The sequence below is a fragment of the Argentina silus genome (assembly GCF_951799395.1).
Source record: "Argentina silus genome assembly, chromosome: 9".
In the NCBI taxonomy this organism is placed as follows: domain Eukaryota; kingdom Metazoa; phylum Chordata; class Actinopteri; order Argentiniformes; family Argentinidae; genus Argentina; species Argentina silus.
Window position 1 is genome coordinate 11789869 of NC_139663.1, and position 20156 is coordinate 11810024.

Here is a 20156-nt window from a genome sequence, read left to right on the forward strand (position 1 = left end):
TCAATGACAAAAATATCACTTGTGCTTATTCAGCATAGATTGTGCACAAACATGTATCTGACTAAGTCACTTTATTATAACATAGGGTGTCATCACTCACAGGACAACAATACATTGTTTGACAAACATTGAGATTAAAGTTAATACTACTAATAAGGGACCTCAGATATGGCCAACCCTGCATTTTAGAATTTGTGCGTTAAATCATCCTTATGACAGACACATGATAGAGAAGTCAAACTAAATGTGAAACTATGGGTACCAATTACCGGGCAAGGCAGCTCACTTCACAATGGCATGCATATCAGTATGGAAGTTATTCACATTCAGGTATGCCGCGAAAACGTTGACACATTCTTTCAGTGTGCCCATTTGACATTTACCGTAATATCCAACGATATAAAATAATGAACTTTGTGGACATGCAATCCCGGAATCATTTTTGGGTGTCATCTATTGAATGGGGGTGAACAAAAGCGCCGACGGGACACAATGGTAATATCATCGAAGGCAACCTAACACGACAGTTACAATCCAGACACCAAAACTGAACGAATGTGAAAGTTACACGGCCTGCGTGCACACACCGTCCGATTAATTGCTACATTGAAGGGACAACATGCGATTGTTACATTTTTCGTCTGCTCACGAGACTCGAACTTGGCTTGCTAGCTAGCGGTAGCCACTAGACAACAATGCAGCACACAACAAAGTGATGAGGGCCCAACGCTAACTACAACAACGTAAGTATTCTAGCTAGCAGGGTAGCAAACACAATCATACACAACAGATGTTGATAAATTAACCCCTCATTAAATCAGTGTATTATCAGCTAAAACACGGCTATCTATTGCCACCTAGCTCAGCTGATCAACTTTTAGCTAGCTAAGTTGGCTAGCTCGCACACATTTCAGCACTGAAAACATCAAAACATTAGCTAGCTAATATAGCCTTGAGCTGGCTTGCAAATGTCCAGCTAGAGAGTGTACTTTACCGCTTTCAACTTTCAAGTTTATCGCCTAGGTGGTTTACTAACCATGCCCGTCAGACTTTGACTGACAAGCTGTCAAGCATCTCAAAACTTAATTTACTACGTGAACTGTACTGTAGCTGGCGAATTAGCTACCAAGCTATATCATGTAATGGAAGAGAGTTGACTCAACTTGTCCACATCTCTGCCTGGACAGCTTGCTGAGAAAACAGCTTATTTGTTAATATTGAAAATGTTTACCGTTTCCATCGCTGGCAGACACTGAGAGAGCCGGGGAGGATAGTTTAGGCCTCTTGGCTGAAGGCGGGCCAGACTCCAGAACATTATCGGCCATATTTTTTCAAGAATTAAAAAATAGCTATAGATCCACAAAGGACAGTCTTATTCCCTTGTTTTGCGTCCTTAGGAGTCCTGACAGACTTCTCCTCCGAAAATGTTTTAAGATTCTTCCCCCACCGTTTGAGGACGGTAGGGGGAAAGGAGACAATCGCGTTTTACTCTTCCTTTCAGGGTTCCCACTCTCGATTTATCCTTTGCCGTAGCTATCAATCCCCCTCCCCTGTCGGAGATCTGGTTCCTTTATAGATTTCTCCGAGTCGCGCAGGAGAAGGGAAGGTGGAGTCGGTGAAAAAGACAAGTGAGCAGGCCTTCGACAACCTCATGTAGCCTCTTCGGCGACGGAGAAATTGTCCCAAGACCTGTCCTCCGTGGCAGCATTAGTCTTTTCCGCCATAGTCGGCGGCCAAATCGAGTGTTTAATTCTAGAGCGCTCTGCTGAAGGGTCGTGGCCAGGGAAGCAAGATGGGAAACGCGATAAAAGAACGCAGCCTAGACGTACCCCAGTGGTAACTTTGGGGGCCTCGTCTCATGCAACAGTTATGAGAGCCCCGAGAACGGATAAATCTTCCACTTGATCTGAATTTCCATTGCAGTCTATGCAATTTGTTCCCAACATTACCTCAAAAAAGATGATTAGATCCTGCAGACAGTTAATTGGTTTAATCCAAAAATACTGATAAATGTGTCCCGCAGTGAAAGAAAATCACAACCATCCCCATACGTAGAAGCAAGCCCTTGATAGGCTTATCGATATTCTGAGATGTAAAACCGTGATACCCTGTCTCAATGGGTGATAGAGGTCTGAGATGCATTTAAAACATTGATTGCAGGCTCAAATTCAACACCGACAACTTCCATTGTTTTTCAGACCAACTGAATAAAAAGCATTGAAGTGCAGCTATGTTGAAAAATTAATACCGACCAAGTTCCATTCTTGAAAAAGCTATGCTCATTGAGTTCTTATTAGAAATTCAGATTTCCGTGCATTTACTAAGTTCCCCGTTGCATGTACCTGCAGGCTACATCATGTAATTTTTGAGTTTTTTAAATGAATTATAAACCACCGGACACACATTTTGCACATTTCGATGTTGCACCCCTTTTAATTATAATGTCAGTGAGGTTGAAGGTTTTTGCAAAAAAAGAAGAAAAAAAAATCTTAACCAACCGAGTAATCAAAAATCACTGCTTGTCTACTGACGAAGAATTTCAGACGAATTCTGATGTTTATTTATCTTAGCAAAAATCTTGCCAATTAATGGCCTATCAGATTGATCCAATTAGTCGTTTAGTTGTATTTCGCAGAGGACGTTCCATAGGGTTACTTGCCCTGTGCTTGAGAAGAGCTTTCTTGTTAAGCTTTAACAGGTAATAAAATACTGCAATAGGATAACCATTGATTTGAGAAGATGAAATGGTTGACAAATATTGCAAAACAATTGTCTGTCACTGCGTATACTGATTAGGCTTGCAATGCAAGTGAAGAATAAAAAATCCCAACCAAGAACAAGAGAATACAGCGATGAGCGACAATCGGATAAAGCGAGGGGGGTCGCTACAATATTATGGCTATTTTAGAAGTAGGAATCTTCGGTTCCCTAAAATAAAGATAGCAACACCCCCAAAAATATTTTGGGTCCACAAAATCCTTTCATTGAGTCTTTGTGATGGAGATGCCCCCCTTCGCGTTTATCCTGATAATTTCTCCTTTCCTTTAAATCCGTATTTTCCTCTCCCCCCCCCCCCTTATGCCCAACAGCTAGTTATCGTTATATATGTCTATGCGGGCATTTTTTCTTCCACGGGGATGGGTACATTATGATTTTTCATGTTCTATTTTTTCGCTCGCAGGTTTTCCTTCGTTAAATATTGCTTCTTCCGCCTCTCCTCTCCGCTCCGTAAAAACACCCCCTTCCTTGGATTTTCAAAGAAATTTTCTTTTTTTTTTTCACTCCCTCGTTCTTCTTTAGCCTTATCTCTTGTTTGTCCTTTTTCTTTTTTTTCCTCTTTTTGCTCCGACACGATACCGCCACTCTTTCACCGGCGGCTCTCGGAGTCGCTGTTATCGGCGCTAAAGTCGCTCGCTTCCTCGGTATCTCCTGCCTCTTTTCGGTCTGTCCGCACAAACAAAATGGCGGCTTGTTGTTTCTACTCCTCTGATACGGGGGGAGGGTTGGAGGTACAGCAACATTAGGCGTGAAGGGGGGTTGGTGCTCGGCATTGCCGGAAAACGCTTTCGTGCTCTTTCGGAGTTGCAATACAGGCATTTTCACGGGTAGGGGGCGGTCGTGTTCCACTAATACGCACCAGCGGAAGATAATTCCGGTGGCGCTTCGCCATAATAAACCATCTTGGCTTCGACTCAGCTCGACAGATTTAAAGAATGTCATTGCGACATATCCTTCCAGTCGTATCTTCTACCGATGCCTTTAATATTATTTGTCTTAAATAGGTCAGATACTGGTGCAAGGCTGTTTTTCATGTGGGATCCACTACTCTTGAGTAGAGTGCACTGCACACAAAACAACATTTTCACCGAGGCACACATTTGATTTCAATAAAGTCATCTCCTGTACTCAATCCAGGGAATAACCAAGCAAAAACTCATCTACTGTCACTAGGCAGTTTACTATACTATCCTTCAAGGAACCTGTGAAGTGTATTTGTTTTTATTGTGAGAACAGATACGATTCTATTATTTATATAAAAGAGAAAAGGTTGATAACATTAACACACAGATCCAACAGGTCCTCCAGTAACCCACAAACAATACTTGGCTGCCACTCATCTTGAGGCAGATCTTCTGGTGCTCACATTCTCCTGAACGAACACACACACACAACTCTCAGAATTCTGGGGCCACGTACTCTCTACCATTCCATTTGAGAACAAGGTGCAGTGTCTCCTATGCTTCTCAGGCAGCACTTTCTCTATGCACAGGCTCTCTCCACATCAGCAATGGTTTTGGGTGCATCAGATGACAGGATCAGGGGTCGTCCCTCGTCCTGAATCACAACGTCATCCTCTATTCTAACCCCAAGTCCACGGAATCTCTCAGGAACCTGGTCATCCTCCTCATTGATGTACAGCCCTGAAAGACGAGGAGATGGAAGCAGATGGGAGTGTGCTCGTTACAATGCATTGAATTCATGCACAGACATTATACAGGATCTTAGGATTGGCAAGCTGTTTCCACTGTATATGAATGTGTGTGGAAGGAGTGTAGAAGTACATGAGACCATGTACAATGTGCATGCATATGAGAGAGAGAGAGAGAGAGTTTGTGTGTGTGTGTGTGTGTGTGTGTGTGTGACCCTGGCTCATGCATACCTGGCTCTATGGTGATGGCCATCCCAGGCTGTAGGGGCTGAGAGCGGGACAGTTCAGGGGTGTCGTGCACATCCATGCCCAGGTAGTGGCCAACGTGGTGGGGACAATATCGCCGAGCCGCCTAAGAAGAGAGATATGGGTCATGGAAGCAAGAAACAAGGAACCCTGCAAGCCTAATCTCCTCATTCAGTTTTAAACCCATTCACTGTGTTTCATATCCAAGGTATTTATTGGCATAGTGAGAAATGTACATATCTGGTCTGTAGGTTTTGATTTAAAAAAATATAAGTTAATGTATTTTTGTTGTTTATTTATTAATGATTTACCTGTAAACATCTGTTTATCTGGAGAGAAGGTTGACTGAGGTACATTGACATTATAACCACATACTGTACCCATAGCTACACTCTAGAATTTGTTTCCAGAGAAATCCTGTCCAAATGTACAACATTTAGTTCCTCCAGACATGAATCAACTGTTAATCTTCATAATCAGGACTCAGCTTTGCATTATGGACTTTGAACAAACATATCTCTTGTGTTATTACTGTACACATTCTATTCCAGACACCAGATTTTTGAAATAGCCCAGTTGCTTAACTGTATCTTTGGTTTGGCCTGCTTTCATCCCATTTCCCAGAGTTTAACTGCTACAGGAAAGGACTCTATTGTAGGTAGCACACTGGGATTGTGTGCTTTATGAAGGGTGTAATTAGGTCACTATTATACAGTTTAAATTGGCCAGAAGAGGTTATGATCATTTCCTGACCACAGACCATTGAAAAGAGTAAAAATAAACACCAAGTTCCTAGACTCTGCCCTGGAAAGATGTTAACTGTAAGTGTTTGATAGTGTGCTTTGCTTTCGGTTGTGTAGCTGCTTTCTGATTGCACTTTATTTCTCAACTCGAGATGCAGGGGCAAAAATATTATTCTAAAATGTGAGGTAACGTGAAAGGAAATGATACCACAAGAAAGGCAGCTTACCACCCACTACTATACAATTAGTCATCGATTTCTGACAGCAATAGCCTCAATGGTAAAAGCCACAAGACAGACCAAATTACTTATTCAGTCTCATCACTAAAACATTTTATGAGACAATAATAATGTGATCTTTGAAGTCAAACCCGATGCTCGTTGTCGATGCTTAACATGGTGCCACTGCCACTATCACTAAAGGAGTGCTTGAGTAATCTGTCCCAAATACATTAATCAGAACCACGTTAAGATGTGGTTCGAGGAAAGTACCTTGAGAGCATCAGCATCACTGGTGGAGCGCTTCACCACGCCCAGCTCTTTGAGCTGATGTCCCAGCAGGGTCAGCATGGAGCTGTAGATGTGGTCTAGACTCACACCTGGGGAGCACAGAGACAGACAGGCCATCTGCACCTCCAGCACTGCCTCATACAGCTCCGCCTGGGCTGGGCTGAACCTGGGCCGGCGAGCACACACACACAGACACACACACACAAGCAGACACACACAGACACACACACACACACAGGCAGGCAGGCAGGCAGGCAGACACACAGGCACACAGACATAGAGAGGGACTGGTTAGAGGGGGGAGGGAGTAAATAGAAAGAGTGCAAATGAAGGTGAAGAGGGGACACCACTCCAAAATGTCCCCCCGGCCCTATATCTTAACACTTACGACATATGCGCCACTTTCTTTTATGAAGATTACACTTACTTTCCATTTACTGGCCAGGTGCGAGTGATATCACTGACATAACCAAAATATTCACATCCTCCATCAAGTAGCACTGTTTCCCCATCCTGAGAGAGAGAAGAAGATGGGATATTCAACACATCAATAGTGGGACCGGATGGAAGAGATACAGTGTTTCTTACTCATTTGTAATCCATCTAAAAAGTAATCTAGAAGTTTGACCTCATTTTCAAGTGCCCGCCCACGTTCATCAGTAATATATCTCCCTTCACCTTGACAATCTGGTTGTTGTTTATGTAATGAAGTGTGTTGGATCTGTTTCCACCGGCGACCACGGGAGGGTAGGCCAGGAAGTTGGCTCCATGGGCACGGCACTCAAAGTCAAACTGAGATTTAGAGATTGAAAGAGAGAGAGGGTAATGTGAAGTCATTATTCACAACCCTGAGAGGTGACAATTGACCATTTAGCAGTTTCAAATTCTAAAACATCTTTCAAATTCCACACTTTTACTGTACAGTGCCCTCCATAAGTATTGGAAAGAGGAATCATGTCTTCTTTTCGCTCTATAATCCAACAGTTTGGATTTGAAATCAAACAATTACTATGGGGTCAAAGTACAGATTCTCAGCTTTAATTCAATGTTTGTTTGTTTTTTCAGATTGGGTACAACATGTTTTAATTGTTCATGTTTAATTGGTCGACAATCCTTTGCATGCAATAACTGCTTGAAGTCAACTAATTGATCCCACCAGACGCTGTGTATATTCTCTGGTGATGCTCTGCCAGGCCTGTACTGCAGCCATTTTCAGTTGCTGTTTGTTTTTAGGTATTTTTGCCTAAAATTTTATCATCAGGAAATTAATTAAATCTGAAAATTGACTTGGCCAGTAAAGAACTGTCCGCTTTTTGGCCCTGAAAAACTCTGTAGTTGCTATGACAGTATGTTTGGGGTCATTGTTTTACTGTATAATGAAGCCCCATCCAATGAATTTGGAGGCATCTGCTTGTGCTCGAGTAGACAAGATGTTTCTGTACACTTCAGAATACATTTTGCTGCTGCTGTCCGCAGTAACATCATCAATTAAGACAAGTTAGCCAGTTCTAGTGGCAGCTATATCCAAAGCATACCACCTCCTCCACCATGTTTCACAAATAAGATGGTGTGCTGTAAATCTTGGGCAGATCCTTTTTTCTCCAAACTTTCCTCTTGCAATCACTCTGGTACATGATAATAATAGTCCCTATATAACCCCTGCAAGCTTACTTTTTAGCAAACTGTAACCTGACCATCCTTTTTTTTTTGAGGAAGCCTCATACTGGCTTCCTAGTCTCTTTGGTCCTCATGTTGACAGACACCAATAGCAAACTCCAAAGGCAAATGCAAAGCCTAAAATCAATACTAGACATTAACAGCTCTCTTATGCCTGCACAAATGATGTGACAGAACACACCTGACTAACCAGAAACACCTGTCAAGCCAATATTCCCACATTTACAGGAGTACAGTAGGAGGAGATACAGTACACAAAAATACATTTTAAAGGACCATCTGACATACAACAGAGCGGTGGTCAGAGACTTGCACCTCACCTTTGCATACAGTAGAGCTTCGTCAATGTTCCCTTGAGACATACCCATAGTCTTCCTGAATGCCTGAAAAATAGGGAGGTCGAGAGGATCTTTATAAGGAAACAACAGCTTTAACAGTTTGAGTACTTCACTGATGACATGTGTGAGGGGACTCACCTGAGCTGTGATGCAGCCAGCCTTCTTCATGAGGGCCACTTCGGCGGGGCTCTTGAGGGCCCTAAGGGAGTGTGTGAGGGGCCTGAGAGAGCGCAACATGGGCCCCCCTTCCAGTAGAGGCCGGACGTGGGTCTGGTGGAGCTGGGGATGGCAGGGCTGGGAGCCATCATACCACACAGTGCTGCCTTAGATAGAGACAGAGAGAGAGAGTCATACCACTGGTAGGGCACTGTAAGACATTGCCTCATTCTTTTGTCACTTTGCAAGGAAGGTAATGACTACAGCCCCTCACAGATCTCCCCCCCCCCAGACATCCCCTACCTTTAAGGCTCTTGAGAACCAGGCCCAGCTCTTCCGTGCTGTGGACCCTCTCCACCCCCGTTAATGCTGCCGCCCCGTCCTTCCCCGACCTGGCCCCATCCCACAGCTCCCGGGCCGGGTCCCTGCGGGGCACAAAGAGGATGGCATGGTCGGGGCGGCCTGTGCCAGACAGAACCAGGGCACTGTTGGGCTCAAGGATGCCTGTGAGGTAGAGGAAGTCCTGGTTCTGGTGGAAGGGGTAGGGGATGTCGTTGGTCATGTAGCGGGTGGGGTGGGAGAGGACTATGACCAGGTGGGAGTTGGAGGAGTCTGTGGGCCCCAGCCGGTCCGCCTGGGCCTCGATGAGGGAGGCTAGTCTTTGTCTGCGGAGCTCATACTCTGTTTGGGTCAGGCCAGGAGTCACCTCACCTATGAAGGAAAGAGGGAGGGAAAATAGTCAATATTGCAGGAGAGGAAGACAAGGAGGGATGGAAAAAGAGTCAACAATGTAGGAAAGAACACCAGGAGGGAAATAACTATTATATTAGATGCAACAACTTTTAGATTCAAAGATTGGTAGAGAAATCAAATCTTTCTGTAATGCTGTATGAATCGCATACAATTACATGGTTGCTACAGAGATCAGTGGTTGTCACAGAAAGGACAAAATTAACATGTTACGGGAAATGTGTGAGCACAGGAAATGTACATTTCTCCTAAAATATTGCGGTGGGGGAATTCTGAGATTATTGAAGTTTATGTTTATACTTCTATAACCATTATGTGTGATCACTATGTGTATAGTGTGAGTATATTACTTGATTGTACGACTGATCATATCACTGAATCTTTTCTAGCCTTACGAATATTTTTATGTTCTACTGACGAATCTCTAAGCTTGTCGACTGATGTTCAGGGCCAGAATGTCCCTGACAGAAGTGAGTCCGCTTGCACCACATGGTCTGGTTAAGTGAAGTGTTATGTATGTACATGATCTGTCTTTTGTATCTGTATGTTCTTTCTTAATGTGTTGATAGCAATTGACGTACAGGGTGCATCAGACAGACAATCATTTAATTTTATTCAATTCTTGGTATATAAGCTGTGTCCTTCCTATTGGAGGTTGGACAATTTCTCTACTGTGATGCTGGAGATTGTTCCCTTGTTGCAACATGTTGATTGTAATAAACCTATTGATTGATCGTATCAACTGTTGCTCATTCCTGTACCTGAGAATAAACTACACATATACACACAAACAGACTCACCATGTTTGATAAGGTGTGGGTGAGAGAAGGGGCTTGGCTGGCCAAGGTATCTTGATGGAACTTTCTTCTGTTTCCACCCTCCTGGTTTGACAGAAATGTTCCGGCATGGACACCAGACACATCCTGCAGACAGTGAGAGAGAGAGGTTTCAGTGAAGCAGGCGAGGGTCACACAACAGGCCTACCTACTCTTAGATACACAGCATTTGAAAGAGTTAGTGTGAAAGTTAAACAGCTGGTCACACAGATGAAGGTCAGAAAGAGTCCAAATATGTTTACCAGAGAGTCTGGATCAATAAAGCTGTACATAGAATTGGGGGAATAATCTTAGTGACACAGACGTGACAAGTATACTTCTTATACAAACATAAACTGCATGCGAACTTTCATAAGACCTTTGGGTAACTGCCAACCACTTGCTGGAAACATGTCAAAGACAAGCTAATTTGTTCTGGGCAATTTCATTGCAAAATGTACTATTCAAATACATACGAGGAAATTAATTTACAACACAAATATTCTAACCTCGACTCGACAGCAACTGGACGGCCGATCTGGTGAGAATGTTGGGTGAGGGCAACATTGTTGCAAGTCGGTGAGGCTGTCAGCGACAGTCAACTACCACCATGATTTTTGTATTGATTGAGGTAGATACAGTGAAGATAAATTACATATAGTAGTAAGCTTAAATAGACTATATCACATATCAATACCTAGGAAATGGGACAGCATGTGAAAAACTGCCTACTAATTAATGTAGCTGGAGTGCCCTGCTTATGAGAAGGTGACAGTTTCGGCCTCCCCTTTAAGATCTATCCTGCCATTGGTGGAAGAAGCGGCATGTGAGTTTTCTGATTGGATACACAGTTGTATGACCTAATTTGTTTGCGACAACCCGTTCATAACGCAGGACCTCTTTTGTTTGTCATATGTTTCCGTCTAATTGACGCCTGATTAAAATTATCTCACCAACACCGTCGATAATCAGCGCGGTCGTGGTAGAGGCTCGGTTACATTTCTCCCCTCGTAACTGCCTGTCGTTGAAGATTTGACTGGTCATACAGGTAGCTAGCACTTTCATGCTATGTTTTATTGCAATTCTGTTAATATTATTGCAGTTTGCATGGCCATCATCAAAACAATACCTGCTACACGGCTTCTCGCCAAAATTCCAGAATATTCTAGCCATCCTCAATCCACTCTAAAATTAATGGCTGAATTCATTCACAAATAGTGCACGTGTCTTGTGTGTTAGATAAACTGTGTTTCACTCATTGGTAATACATGGTTTCACAACTCGATTGGATAGATCATATTTAGGTGGGTAGTTCGGTTCTTGCATGCAGTCAATGCAAACATTTAGCTAGCTACGGTAGCTAACAGTTTCGATTTTTACTCTCTTTCTCTCCCCGTGTAGCGAGTGCTGGACCAGAGGAGTCAGAATGGACCCCCGGAAAGTGTCAGAGTTGAAGGCCTTCGTGCAGCTGTGCGACGATAATCCCTCCGTATTGCACCTGCCCGAGCTCGGCTTCGTCCGGGCCTGGTTGACGGGGTAAATAATCCCTTTTCCTCTGCTGTATCACATGCCTTTTATCGTCAACATCAGATTAGTGATTTCTTTAAATTCAAGAAATTCGGGTTGATCACACTGTCTGAAAACGTTGTTGAAATGCATTGTCATAAATGTGTCATAGCATTAATGAATTAAGGAGCTGTGTAATGTCGAAATTGTTATACATTTGAATGTTAAGAATATATTCTAGTTGACAGCCCTCTTCATCTACACGGATTGAACATCATTGCCGCAGTCACGCCCTCTCACTCACTGCACGTTAGATTTGAGGACTGGTGGGTGGTGTAAATGTTCATAGTTGAGAGAATGATATTTCATAGAATACTCTTGTCTCTTTTTTTTCTAGAATGGGAGCCAAAATTCCACAACCATCCAAAAATGAGTCATCATGTAAGGTGAGATGAGAGAATCCCACGGAAATTACAACACTGCCACAATAGTTATTAAATTAAAAACAATCAAAAGACAAGCCTACTGATAAATCCGGGTGATGGTTGTTGTGATTATGAACCGTATGTCTCACTAAGACACAACATTCCTCCATTCACTACATATTTCACCTGTTAACTTGTATGGGCCTCAGTAGGTAGTCATTTGTGGATAGCACTTGTGGATAGCAAATCATGATCGGCAAATTAACTGTCTGTTCCTCAGGGTGGGTGTCCATGTGCCGGAGCAGCTCCTCCCCCTGCCTCTGCTCCTGGGCCCACCATGACCTCTGAGAGTGAGGAGAGTGACCTAGGTACGGTCGCTTCTCGCAGTCCCTCACCTAGTGTCCACACATTTACCTAGGGTGACTCATAGAGTTCAGAAAGAAATGGATACACATAATCAGACTCAACAATGCTGTTGAAGAAATTTACTTCAGTTCTTGAGTGATACTAACTGTATCTACAATTCCTGAGGAACTTTGATTTCACTTGTCCTTGTCTGTGTGCTCCTTCAGAAATTGACAATGAAGGGGTGATTGAGCCAGACACAGATGAACCCCAGGAGATGGGAGACTTGGAGGTGGAGGTGAGGCTATTAACTGCACCTGTAATCCTCGACTGAAGGCTAATCAATCCATAGTTGTTTGGATGGAATACCACATGATGTTTGACAATACATCTAGTGGACATGCAAGCTCTAAAATCGTGTGTTTTTCCCTAAACCCATAAGTAAGATTTGTCTTGCCACCCAAACGGAACATGACATGGAATCTGAAATGTTCCATGACAGGGCTCAAACAATTAGTGCATCACTATTTGTGTTCTTTTAGGTCACAGAGGAAATGATGGATCAGGCCAATGAGAAGAAGATGGCGGCTATTGAAGCATTAGGAGAGGGTGAGTTGCTTTCCCATCCATTGTGCTTGTGCACTCATTTCACCATTGCACGTTTCTGTAAATGTAATGTTCACCCTGTTGTTATCAAATGCAGGTGAGTTGCAGAAAGCCTTGGACCTCTTCACTGAAGCCATCAAGCTCAACCCATGTGTAGCCATCATGTACGCCAAAAGGGCTAGGTGAGTGCCGCTGCTAGACTTGTTTTCGTACATTAGTACAGGTTATACAGGTTAATTCAGTATAGTAGTGATACTAAGCACTTTTTTTTTTTTTTTTTTTTTGTTGAAACTAGTGTTTACATCCGGATGCAGAAACCCAATGCTGCCAAGAGAGACTGTGACAGAGCGATCAACATCAACCCAGATTCTGCACAGCCCTACAAGTGGAGGGGAAAGGCTCACAAGTATGATCTCTGACAGGCTATCATCCCCAACATTGATGCACACAGACACAATGCAGTTGTACAGTACATGAAATGCAGAAATATTTACTGCTATTTGTATAAATTTAAAAAAAAATATTATTATTATTATTTTTAAAACACGACCTCTGCCCACTACCTTTAAATTGACCTTCCACTCATATATGGGATGCCTTCACTTTGACCAACAGTCCTATTTGTGTGTCAGGCTACTGGGGCACTGGGAGGAGGCAGCCAAGGACCTGGCTACAGCCTGTAAACTGGACTACGATGAAGACGCAAGTGCCATGCTGAAAGAGGTTCAGCCCAAGGTACCCACCCACTCACTGAGTCCCTGTTTGTCCATATCTCCTTGAAACTGCGCTGATATCAAAGACACTTATTAGTGGACTTGTTTGCATATTTTTTTTCCTGCCGATTTTCTGATTTTGCCGCTACTCCTCTTACAACTTCACACCAATCCAACTTTACAACGCACAGAGAGGTCTAGCTGGGTGTGCTATTACTTTTGGTAAAAAATCTCTATCGTCCAAACCATCTTTTCAACTTTTTCTACTACCAAAATAAGACATTGCAAGCCCACTAACTTTCTTCTGGAACTTCTTTTTCTTGTCTGGTTGTATTCCCACTCACTGTCTCTCTTTCTTTCTACCTCTCCCCCATAGGCCAACAAAATCATTGAGCACAAGCGCAAGTATGAGCGCAAGAGGGAGGAGCGTGAGCTCAAGGAGAGGAAGGAGAGAGTGAAGAAAGCGAGGGAGGAGCATGAGAAGGCACAGAAGGTGAGTAATTCAGGGCAGCATGAGAACAATTGAAGCAAGAAGCATAGTTAACAACAATGTGTTTTTGTTGAGTGTAATTGTCACCATCTTCTGCTGTGTCCCATTTTCTCCACCCTTTTCCTGAAGTATGCACATGCACTTTCCCCGCATGGTTTTAACAGCATATTGGTTTAAGCATGGGCTATGCCAGTCCAGTCTCCTTCAAGTATATGTAAGGGAATGCACGAGTGCCTACTTTAGGAAAGGGTGGAGAATTTGGATGCAGGATAGTCAGTCTACATCCTCTCTGACCTGTGCCTGTATCTGTCTCCACAGGAGGAAGAGGCCAGACAAGCAGCAGGGGGAGGAGCTGGTGGTTTCCCTGGTTTCCCAGGTAGGATGAAGGGAATGTTTGATTTCATCAAAGGATTGTCTGTGTCATTTCACCAGCCCTGGTCATGACTTTTGTTACAGCCCATTATTACAGTGACCTGATTCAGCTAATCAAGATCTCCATGATTTGCTGATTCAGGTGTTAGTGGTAGGTTGGAACACGACAACAAGAACCATCACACTGAGTAGCCGTTCAGGACCGGGGTTGATGACCACTACTATAGAGGATCAACCACTGTAGGGTCCAATACAGTCTGTTTTAAAGGCTGTTTCCTCTGTCTCCTCCTACAGGTTTCCCAGGCGGAGCTGGTGGTTTCCCGGGCGGAGCTGGTGGTTTCCCGGGCGGAGCTGGCGGTTTCCCGGGCGGCGCTGGCGGTTTCCCCGGGGGCGCTGGTGGGTTCCCAGGTGGACCTGGAGGTGGAGCTGGAGGTTCTCCTTTCGGCATGCCAGGACTGGGAGAACTCTTCAACGACCCTGAAGTACTCAATGCCATGAAGGTATGGCACCCCCTATGTTTCAGATGAAGCCTTGCACAGGCACGAGTCGAGTAGCAGAGTCCATGTCTGTATCCATATCTAATCCCATTGGTCCTGTGTGTGTGGTTGTGTCTGTAGGACCCTGAGGTGATGGCAGCTTTCCAGGACGTGGCTCAGAACCCAGCCAACATTGCCAAGTACCAGGGCAACCCCAAGGTCATGGCCCTCATCACCAAGCTGAGCTCCAAGTTCGGTAGCCCACAGGCCTAGAGTGGAGAAGAATAAGAAGAAGAGGAGGAGAAAAGGAGCAGGGAAGGAGAATAGAAGGTGGTGGGAGAGGAGCAAGTGGATGTCGTCAGGCAATTTGGAGAATCAAAAGGCTTCTTTTGAGATTATGCCATTGTGTATGGATCAAATGGGGTTATACTATGGTGATAGGCTGATGGGTATGAGAGGAATAAGTGATGGGGGGGCTAAGAACAGGCATGCAGCAAGTTTTATACTAGGCAAGGGATTGGGAGGGGGGGCAACAGCAATTTATGTTCTTAATTGGGGGCCAGCCTGTTAAAGGCAGTCAGCGCTTAGCGCTTACAAAAGCTAACTATATGGTTACCATCCCCTCCCTCCCTTAGGGCTACGCTTCAATACAGGTTGATGTTTTCTTACCTGAACCTGGAATAGTCAGACTGGACCTCTTGTAATAGTCATCAGCACAGAGGAATGTTTTAGAGACACTACTTTGTGGAGTTATAGGTCATATCTTCTGTGGTGTCTACTGAGCTGACCAAAACAATGGCCGTTTGTCTTATTTCAGGAGTTGACGTATACAGTAGGGTTTTCGGTAAAATAATTTTTCCCTCAGGTTTTCAAATGTTTTACTCACCTTCACTGTAACGTAACATTTTTCCCTGTCTGTTTCTTCTTCCAAATGCAAAAAAATGATGTTAACTGTCCTTTTGGTTTTGAATCTGTGTTGGACAATATCAATTCAACTCAATAAATCTTTGGTTGTTGAAAAAAAAAAAAAAAAAGTTTCATAAGGTTTCCTCCTTCTTGTTGGTTTCTCAAGAATGCTGATGTTATGCACTCTACAAGATTGAACCAAGTTGATGGTCTTTTAAACTTTAGTGGTAGCTAGTTCTGAATAGCCTTATTCTATTAGAAACACATCTGATGCAACTATGACATACTGTATATATTCAGCAAGGGATTGTTCATTGTATTGATAGAACCACATGACTAGGAGTCATCTCTAACTCTCACTAACAACCTGGCAAGTGGCACAGAAACAATAACACCAGTCTGTCTCTCAATGATCCACATGGTATCTCCAGCCAGTATTACAAGCAATGTTCTCTGCTCTCTCAGCTGTCCATGCCTGGAGGAGCAGGCCTGAACTGCTAATCTTCCCAGGCTGTTGGTCTTCCTAACTGAGGATTACCACCCAGTGTCACATGGGTCCAGACAGGCCCTGCTTGGGTCACTGTCTAAGCTGTCTCAACTGGCCTGGCCAGGTCAACTCATGCCAGTGAAGCTATGGCACTGGCAACCACTTGTAGGCCTAGGGTGTGTTCAGAAGGGTGAAATGTTCAGCATGTTAAAGATATGTCAGCCATTCACTATTTTGCCTTCCAGAATAATGTATGATACTGTACCTAAAGGGTCGTGCTGCATGTATCTCAAAACCCAAAATGTTGTTTTCTGTGATGAAACAATACATACATTCCAAAGAAATTTTATTCAACAGCTTCCATTTCAGCAAATAGTGTGTAACTTCCATAACAGACGAACCACATTCAAGAAATAGCTTGAAAAACCCCCACTTGATTCCAAGAATGACATGGATCATAGTAGTTCACACCATTCAAATCAAGGCTGTTAGATATAACATGGAGATTTATTTATAATTTACAACAACATTGCAAATTCAACTTAAAAAAGGGTTGTTTTCCAGCTAGCCTAAAACAGTGACATGGGGAAAATGGGGGCAGATGTCTTTTCAGACTTAAAGTGGATCATACAAAGGGTAACAACAGTAAGGATGAAGAAGCCCAAGCAGTGGTCCAAAGTTTTAACCCTAGTGTCCATATCTGCATGAGAGAGAGATGAGGGAGAGAGTCAGTCAATCAATACAACACTCAACCACAATCAAACAATTAATGAGTAGCAATTACATTAGACTTCATGATATAGGTATTATTCCACAGGCGCCCCCAATACCACCCTACAACACCTTTTACAATCTACTTTCCAAGGTAGTCTTGTGAAAAGGGATTATACTCACTTCTGAAACTCCCACTCCCTGTTGTCTAGGGGGCACACCTGCCTGGTCTTGAGCCAACGGGAGATACAATGAAAATGGAACGCATGCTGATAGAGGAGAGAAAAAAAGAGTGAAACAACAAATATATGCATTTCAGAAAGTCAACTGCATTTCCGACAACATACACTCTTTATATGTGGTCCTCTGTGGCCATCATGGCGCTAACAATGCTTAGGTTGTGGGTTTGATTCCTGCTGGGACCATATATACTGAAATCTATACACTCACTGGAATGTAAGTCGCTTTGGATAAAAGCATCAGCTAAATGGCATACATTATATTGCGATCATCTAAGTGAATACTGCAGTATCAAAAGACTATTTATAAGCAGAAGAATATGATTCTCTAATGTAACAGTCAAGTTGTTTCAAGATACTAGCAACTATTACAGTGCTTGGTGTGGCATCGTTCCCTATACGGGACAATCTGTGATCAGTTTGTGTGTATATGCAAAACCCTTAAGTCTCACTCACATTGCAGACTCCCCAGGCTACGGTGCACTCCTCAGAGGTGGCAGAGGCCTGGTTGGCCTGGCACTCTATGCCTACAGGGAATACGAGTCATGTGTTAGAACGTCATATACTTACTTTATAAGTAAGCCCTGTACAGTTAAATATACTATCTACTGAATACTCACAGAGATCCATAATGTGATTCCTACAGATGGCACAGTTGTCCACCACAATGTCCCAGGCCCAAAGTGCCACTGCATTCCACTGTCGAAAAAAATAAGCACAGTAAGTAAGTGACATTCAAGTGCAATCACTACGAAGTATGTTGGTCTAGAAATGTATGATGATTGTGAGCTGTTTCGTGGGGATATGTTATGACAGACAAGTAATGTTCAAATCCTGATAATAAAAAGATCTGGTGTAATAAACTGATTCCAACGGAAAGCAGTTGTTTGTGTCTAACAACATTGATTGGGACAGGCTAGCCAAGTGACGTCTAGCCATGATAATACTGCCTAATCACATTTTGGGCCTGTTGACTTAGGTAAGTAAGTAGCTAGCCAGCTAGCTAGTAGCTATTTGCCATGGGTTTTCGCAAAAATGTCAGTGCTTCTACATGTTTTATAGATACTTTAGCCTAATCACGTTACACTTAGCTGACTAGTGATTTTAGTTTTAGATTGTTAACCAAAAGCTTAGCTAGCTATTACCCAACAAGTCAGTGAAACGCAGACTCATCATCCCTCATAATGAGATAAGTTAGCTAACGCTAGCTAGCTCCTCCCGCTAGCAAGTGCGGGCTTGCTGTTACCTAGGTCATCAAGCTTGCTGTAATAACACTAGCACTTAGAGTTTATTCAACACTTATCCATTATTTCGTGTTTAAAAACAGATAGATTCTCTACCTTTTTCACTTCAAAGCGTTTCTTACTTGCTCCACTGTTTGTGCCACTTGGGGTATCAACATCCATAGCTGCCGCCATCTTGACTGTCGAATCTTCGCGTGATTGCGCACCGAGTGCGTGTGTACCCAGAAATATCTCCTACAGTGAATTAAAGGGGATGTTTTAGTAGCAAGTCGGCTTTCAACCTTGTGGAATACTTTAGTTCCGTTATTTTCGCTTATAAATAGTACGCGATGGTGACATCCAGCCAATGGACCAGACGCGAAGGTGATATATTTCTTGAGTGATCCAAAGAATTCTGGACGAGACAAAATGCTAGGTTCTACCGAGATTTGAACTCGGATCGCTGGATTCAGAGTCCAGAGTGCTAACCATTACACCATAGAACCACGTTGCTCCGAGAAGAAAATATGGCTTTTTGTAAATCATCAGAATGTATATTCGGCTGTGATATTCTTTATATATGTGCGTATTGGCCAGTCACAGCCACGGTGCGCTTTGGTATCCGACGATGAGCCCGAATTATGTGCCCCCTGCACACACAGATATTCTTTGACATATGCCTCAAGTGTGGGGGAAAAAAAGCAACCTTCCATGTGCAGCAAACAGTATAAAAAAAGTAGAAGAATTCGCACTTTAAAGCCCTTCTCCTACATGTATGTTGTTACATGGGTTTCTTAATTACAAAGGTAAATATATTAATTTACATTTCCCAGGCCGCAGTCTCACCCATGGGAAATGAGAGGGCAAATCACATCTTATATCAAATCAGGGAAGTCATGATTGTGCACAGTTGTTGAAAGCTATTTAACACACAATGGACGATCAGGGAACAATAATGTGCACTGGTTTAATAAACATGTATTATGCATTTATGGTCATGATCTGCCTTGATCTTGCCCATTCAGTTTGCACATTAGCGTAGGATGCTGTCACTGGATAATACAAAACTGGTTGGGCATAATAATCTGATACTCTAACATTTATGACACCTGGTGGAAATATATGGTATTACAAAGTGGACTCAATTGCACCTCAGCTCGACCCTCTTCTTTAATGAAAGAATATACTATATTCACAAAAGTATCGTTAACCCTGTGAGACCCATCAATGACCAAAATGGGAAAAAAGTAAACCCTATTAGAATAGTTGTAATAGGCCTCTGATAAAGAAAATAATCATTTTTTTTAATCTTGGGTTTGTATAACAATTTTCCAGAAATATTGCAAAAAATTAGTGGTATACAAATTCTGGGGTAGGAAAATACTGAATGCTTCAAAAATCATATAGAATTGGAACACAATAAGCCATATTTTACCAATAATTACAATATTGAACAACACAACGACTCCAAATGTAAGTGTTTTGCCATCAAAGAACATAAATATTTTTAAAAGATAAACTTTTGTTTTGTTTTGCCATGTATATAGAACGTCTGCCTAACCTTTAGTAGTATTTTTTACTGTATAGTTGTCCATTCATGCATAACTTTGATAGAAAACCTCTTATATGATCTCTTTACTACCAACTGAGTGGGTTTCAATGTCAGGTTTAGCACCCAGGAGTTATATACTTCTCAAAAGTAGCACTCTCGCTTTTGAAACATTTATTTACTCACTTCTGCAGAATGTTGGTAGGAAAACCTTAACATCTAATTTGTGTATCATGAAATGAATCTATCCCTACGGCTCAGATTGGCCACCCTTCAGGCCCATCGTTACATTTTTGCAACATTAACATAACTGCCGAACTTAGGCCTTGAGTGTTTTGGATGATATCTTTGTTTCTACGTACTAGAAAGAATATCTTGCATCATTTATTTATTTGATGACAAAATAGGGCTTTGTCGGGTAGGGGAGAGGTTGCAAATGAAAGTT

General features: G+C 42.8%; 4 protein-coding genes across 13 annotated transcripts in view; 1 reads left to right on the top strand and 3 right to left on the bottom strand.

Moving 5' to 3' along the window:
- The window catches only part of ep300b (EP300 lysine acetyltransferase b), a 28691-nt gene extending 25150 nt beyond the window's left edge, over nucleotides 1-3541 (bottom strand). For all 7 annotated transcript variants that reach the window (XM_083676861.1, XM_083676859.1, XM_083676857.1 and 4 more), the window contains exon 1: nucleotides 1232-3541. In XM_083676861.1, the coding sequence (XP_083532987.1) occupies nucleotides 1232-1325 (94 nt within the window). In that variant the 5' untranslated portion in view covers nucleotides 1326-3541. The remainder of the gene's footprint in view (nucleotides 1-1231) is intronic.
- A 442-nt stretch (nucleotides 3542-3983) lies between these two features.
- xpnpep3 (X-prolyl aminopeptidase 3, mitochondrial) lies at nucleotides 3984-10418 on the bottom strand. Of its 2 annotated transcripts, XM_083676873.1 has the most exons (10): nucleotides 10173-10418; nucleotides 9649-9771; nucleotides 8402-8809; nucleotides 8081-8265; nucleotides 7925-7987; nucleotides 6606-6719; nucleotides 6355-6440; nucleotides 5910-6093; nucleotides 4661-4781; nucleotides 3984-4421 (listed from the first exon to the last, which is right to left on the bottom strand). In XM_083676873.1, exons 1-10 carry the CDS (start codon nucleotides 10228-10230, stop codon nucleotides 4261-4263), a joined length of 1503 nt encoding a protein of 500 aa, XP_083532999.1. In that variant the 5' UTR covers nucleotides 10231-10418; the 3' UTR covers nucleotides 3984-4260. The 2 variants fall into 2 exon arrangements, with proteins under 2 accessions (XP_083532999.1, XP_083532998.1); XM_083676872.1 differs by having other exon boundaries at nucleotides 7925-8265.
- Nucleotides 10419-10586: 168 nt separating this feature from the next.
- Nucleotides 10587-15614, top strand: st13 (ST13 Hsp70 interacting protein). Its single transcript, XM_083676877.1, has 13 exons — nucleotides 10587-10711; nucleotides 11065-11199; nucleotides 11567-11615; nucleotides 11875-11962; nucleotides 12167-12237; nucleotides 12482-12548; nucleotides 12643-12727; nucleotides 12841-12951; nucleotides 13178-13280; nucleotides 13635-13751; nucleotides 14067-14124; nucleotides 14415-14620; nucleotides 14738-15614. Exons 2-13 carry the CDS (start codon nucleotides 11090-11092, stop codon nucleotides 14867-14869), a joined length of 1197 nt encoding a protein of 398 aa, XP_083533003.1. The 5' UTR covers nucleotides 10587-10711; nucleotides 11065-11089; the 3' UTR covers nucleotides 14870-15614.
- A 704-nt stretch (nucleotides 15615-16318) lies between these two features.
- On the bottom strand, nucleotides 16319-18425 carry rbx1 (ring-box 1, E3 ubiquitin protein ligase; the record flags this gene model as incomplete). 3 transcript variants are annotated; one of them, XM_083676889.1, is made up of 5 exons in its annotated part: nucleotides 18280-18424; nucleotides 17560-17638; nucleotides 17396-17466; nucleotides 16884-16969; nucleotides 16319-16689 (listed from the first exon to the last, which is right to left on the bottom strand). In XM_083676889.1, the coding sequence occupies exons 1-5, from the start codon at nucleotides 18355-18357 to the stop codon at nucleotides 16677-16679; spliced, it is 327 nt and encodes a 108-aa protein (XP_083533015.1). In that variant the 5' UTR covers nucleotides 18358-18424. The 3 variants fall into 3 exon arrangements, with proteins under 3 accessions (XP_083533015.1, XP_083533017.1, XP_083533016.1); XM_083676891.1 differs by having other exon boundaries at nucleotides 18306-18363; XM_083676890.1 differs by lacking the exon at nucleotides 16319-16689 and having other exon boundaries at nucleotides 16880-16969; nucleotides 18280-18425.
- Between the last annotated feature and the right edge of the window lie 1731 nt (nucleotides 18426-20156).

Excerpts from the sequence above, each read along its gene's own strand:
- xpnpep3 (XM_083676872.1), bottom strand. The coding sequence starts at position 10,230 with ATGTTGCCCTCACCCAACATTCTCACCAGATCGGCCGTCCAGTTGCTG. Across the intron at positions 6,720-7,924 it reads AAGCTCTACTGTATGCAAAG|TTTGACTTTGAGTGCCGTGC; the intron begins GTGAGGTGCAAG and ends TCTAAATCTCAG. Across the intron at positions 4,422-4,660 it reads GGCCATCACCATAGAGCCAG|GGCTGTACATCAATGAGGAG; the intron begins GTATGCATGAGC and ends CTCGTCTTTCAG.
- st13 (XM_083676877.1), top strand. The coding sequence starts at position 11,090 with ATGGACCCCCGGAAAGTGTCAGAGTTGAAGGCCTTCGTGCAGCTGTGC. Across the intron at positions 12,238-12,481 it reads TGGGAGACTTGGAGGTGGAG|GTCACAGAGGAAATGATGGA; the intron begins GTGAGGCTATTA and ends GTGTTCTTTTAG. Across the intron at positions 12,728-12,840 it reads ATGTACGCCAAAAGGGCTAG|TGTTTACATCCGGATGCAGA; the intron begins GTGAGTGCCGCT and ends TGTTGAAACTAG.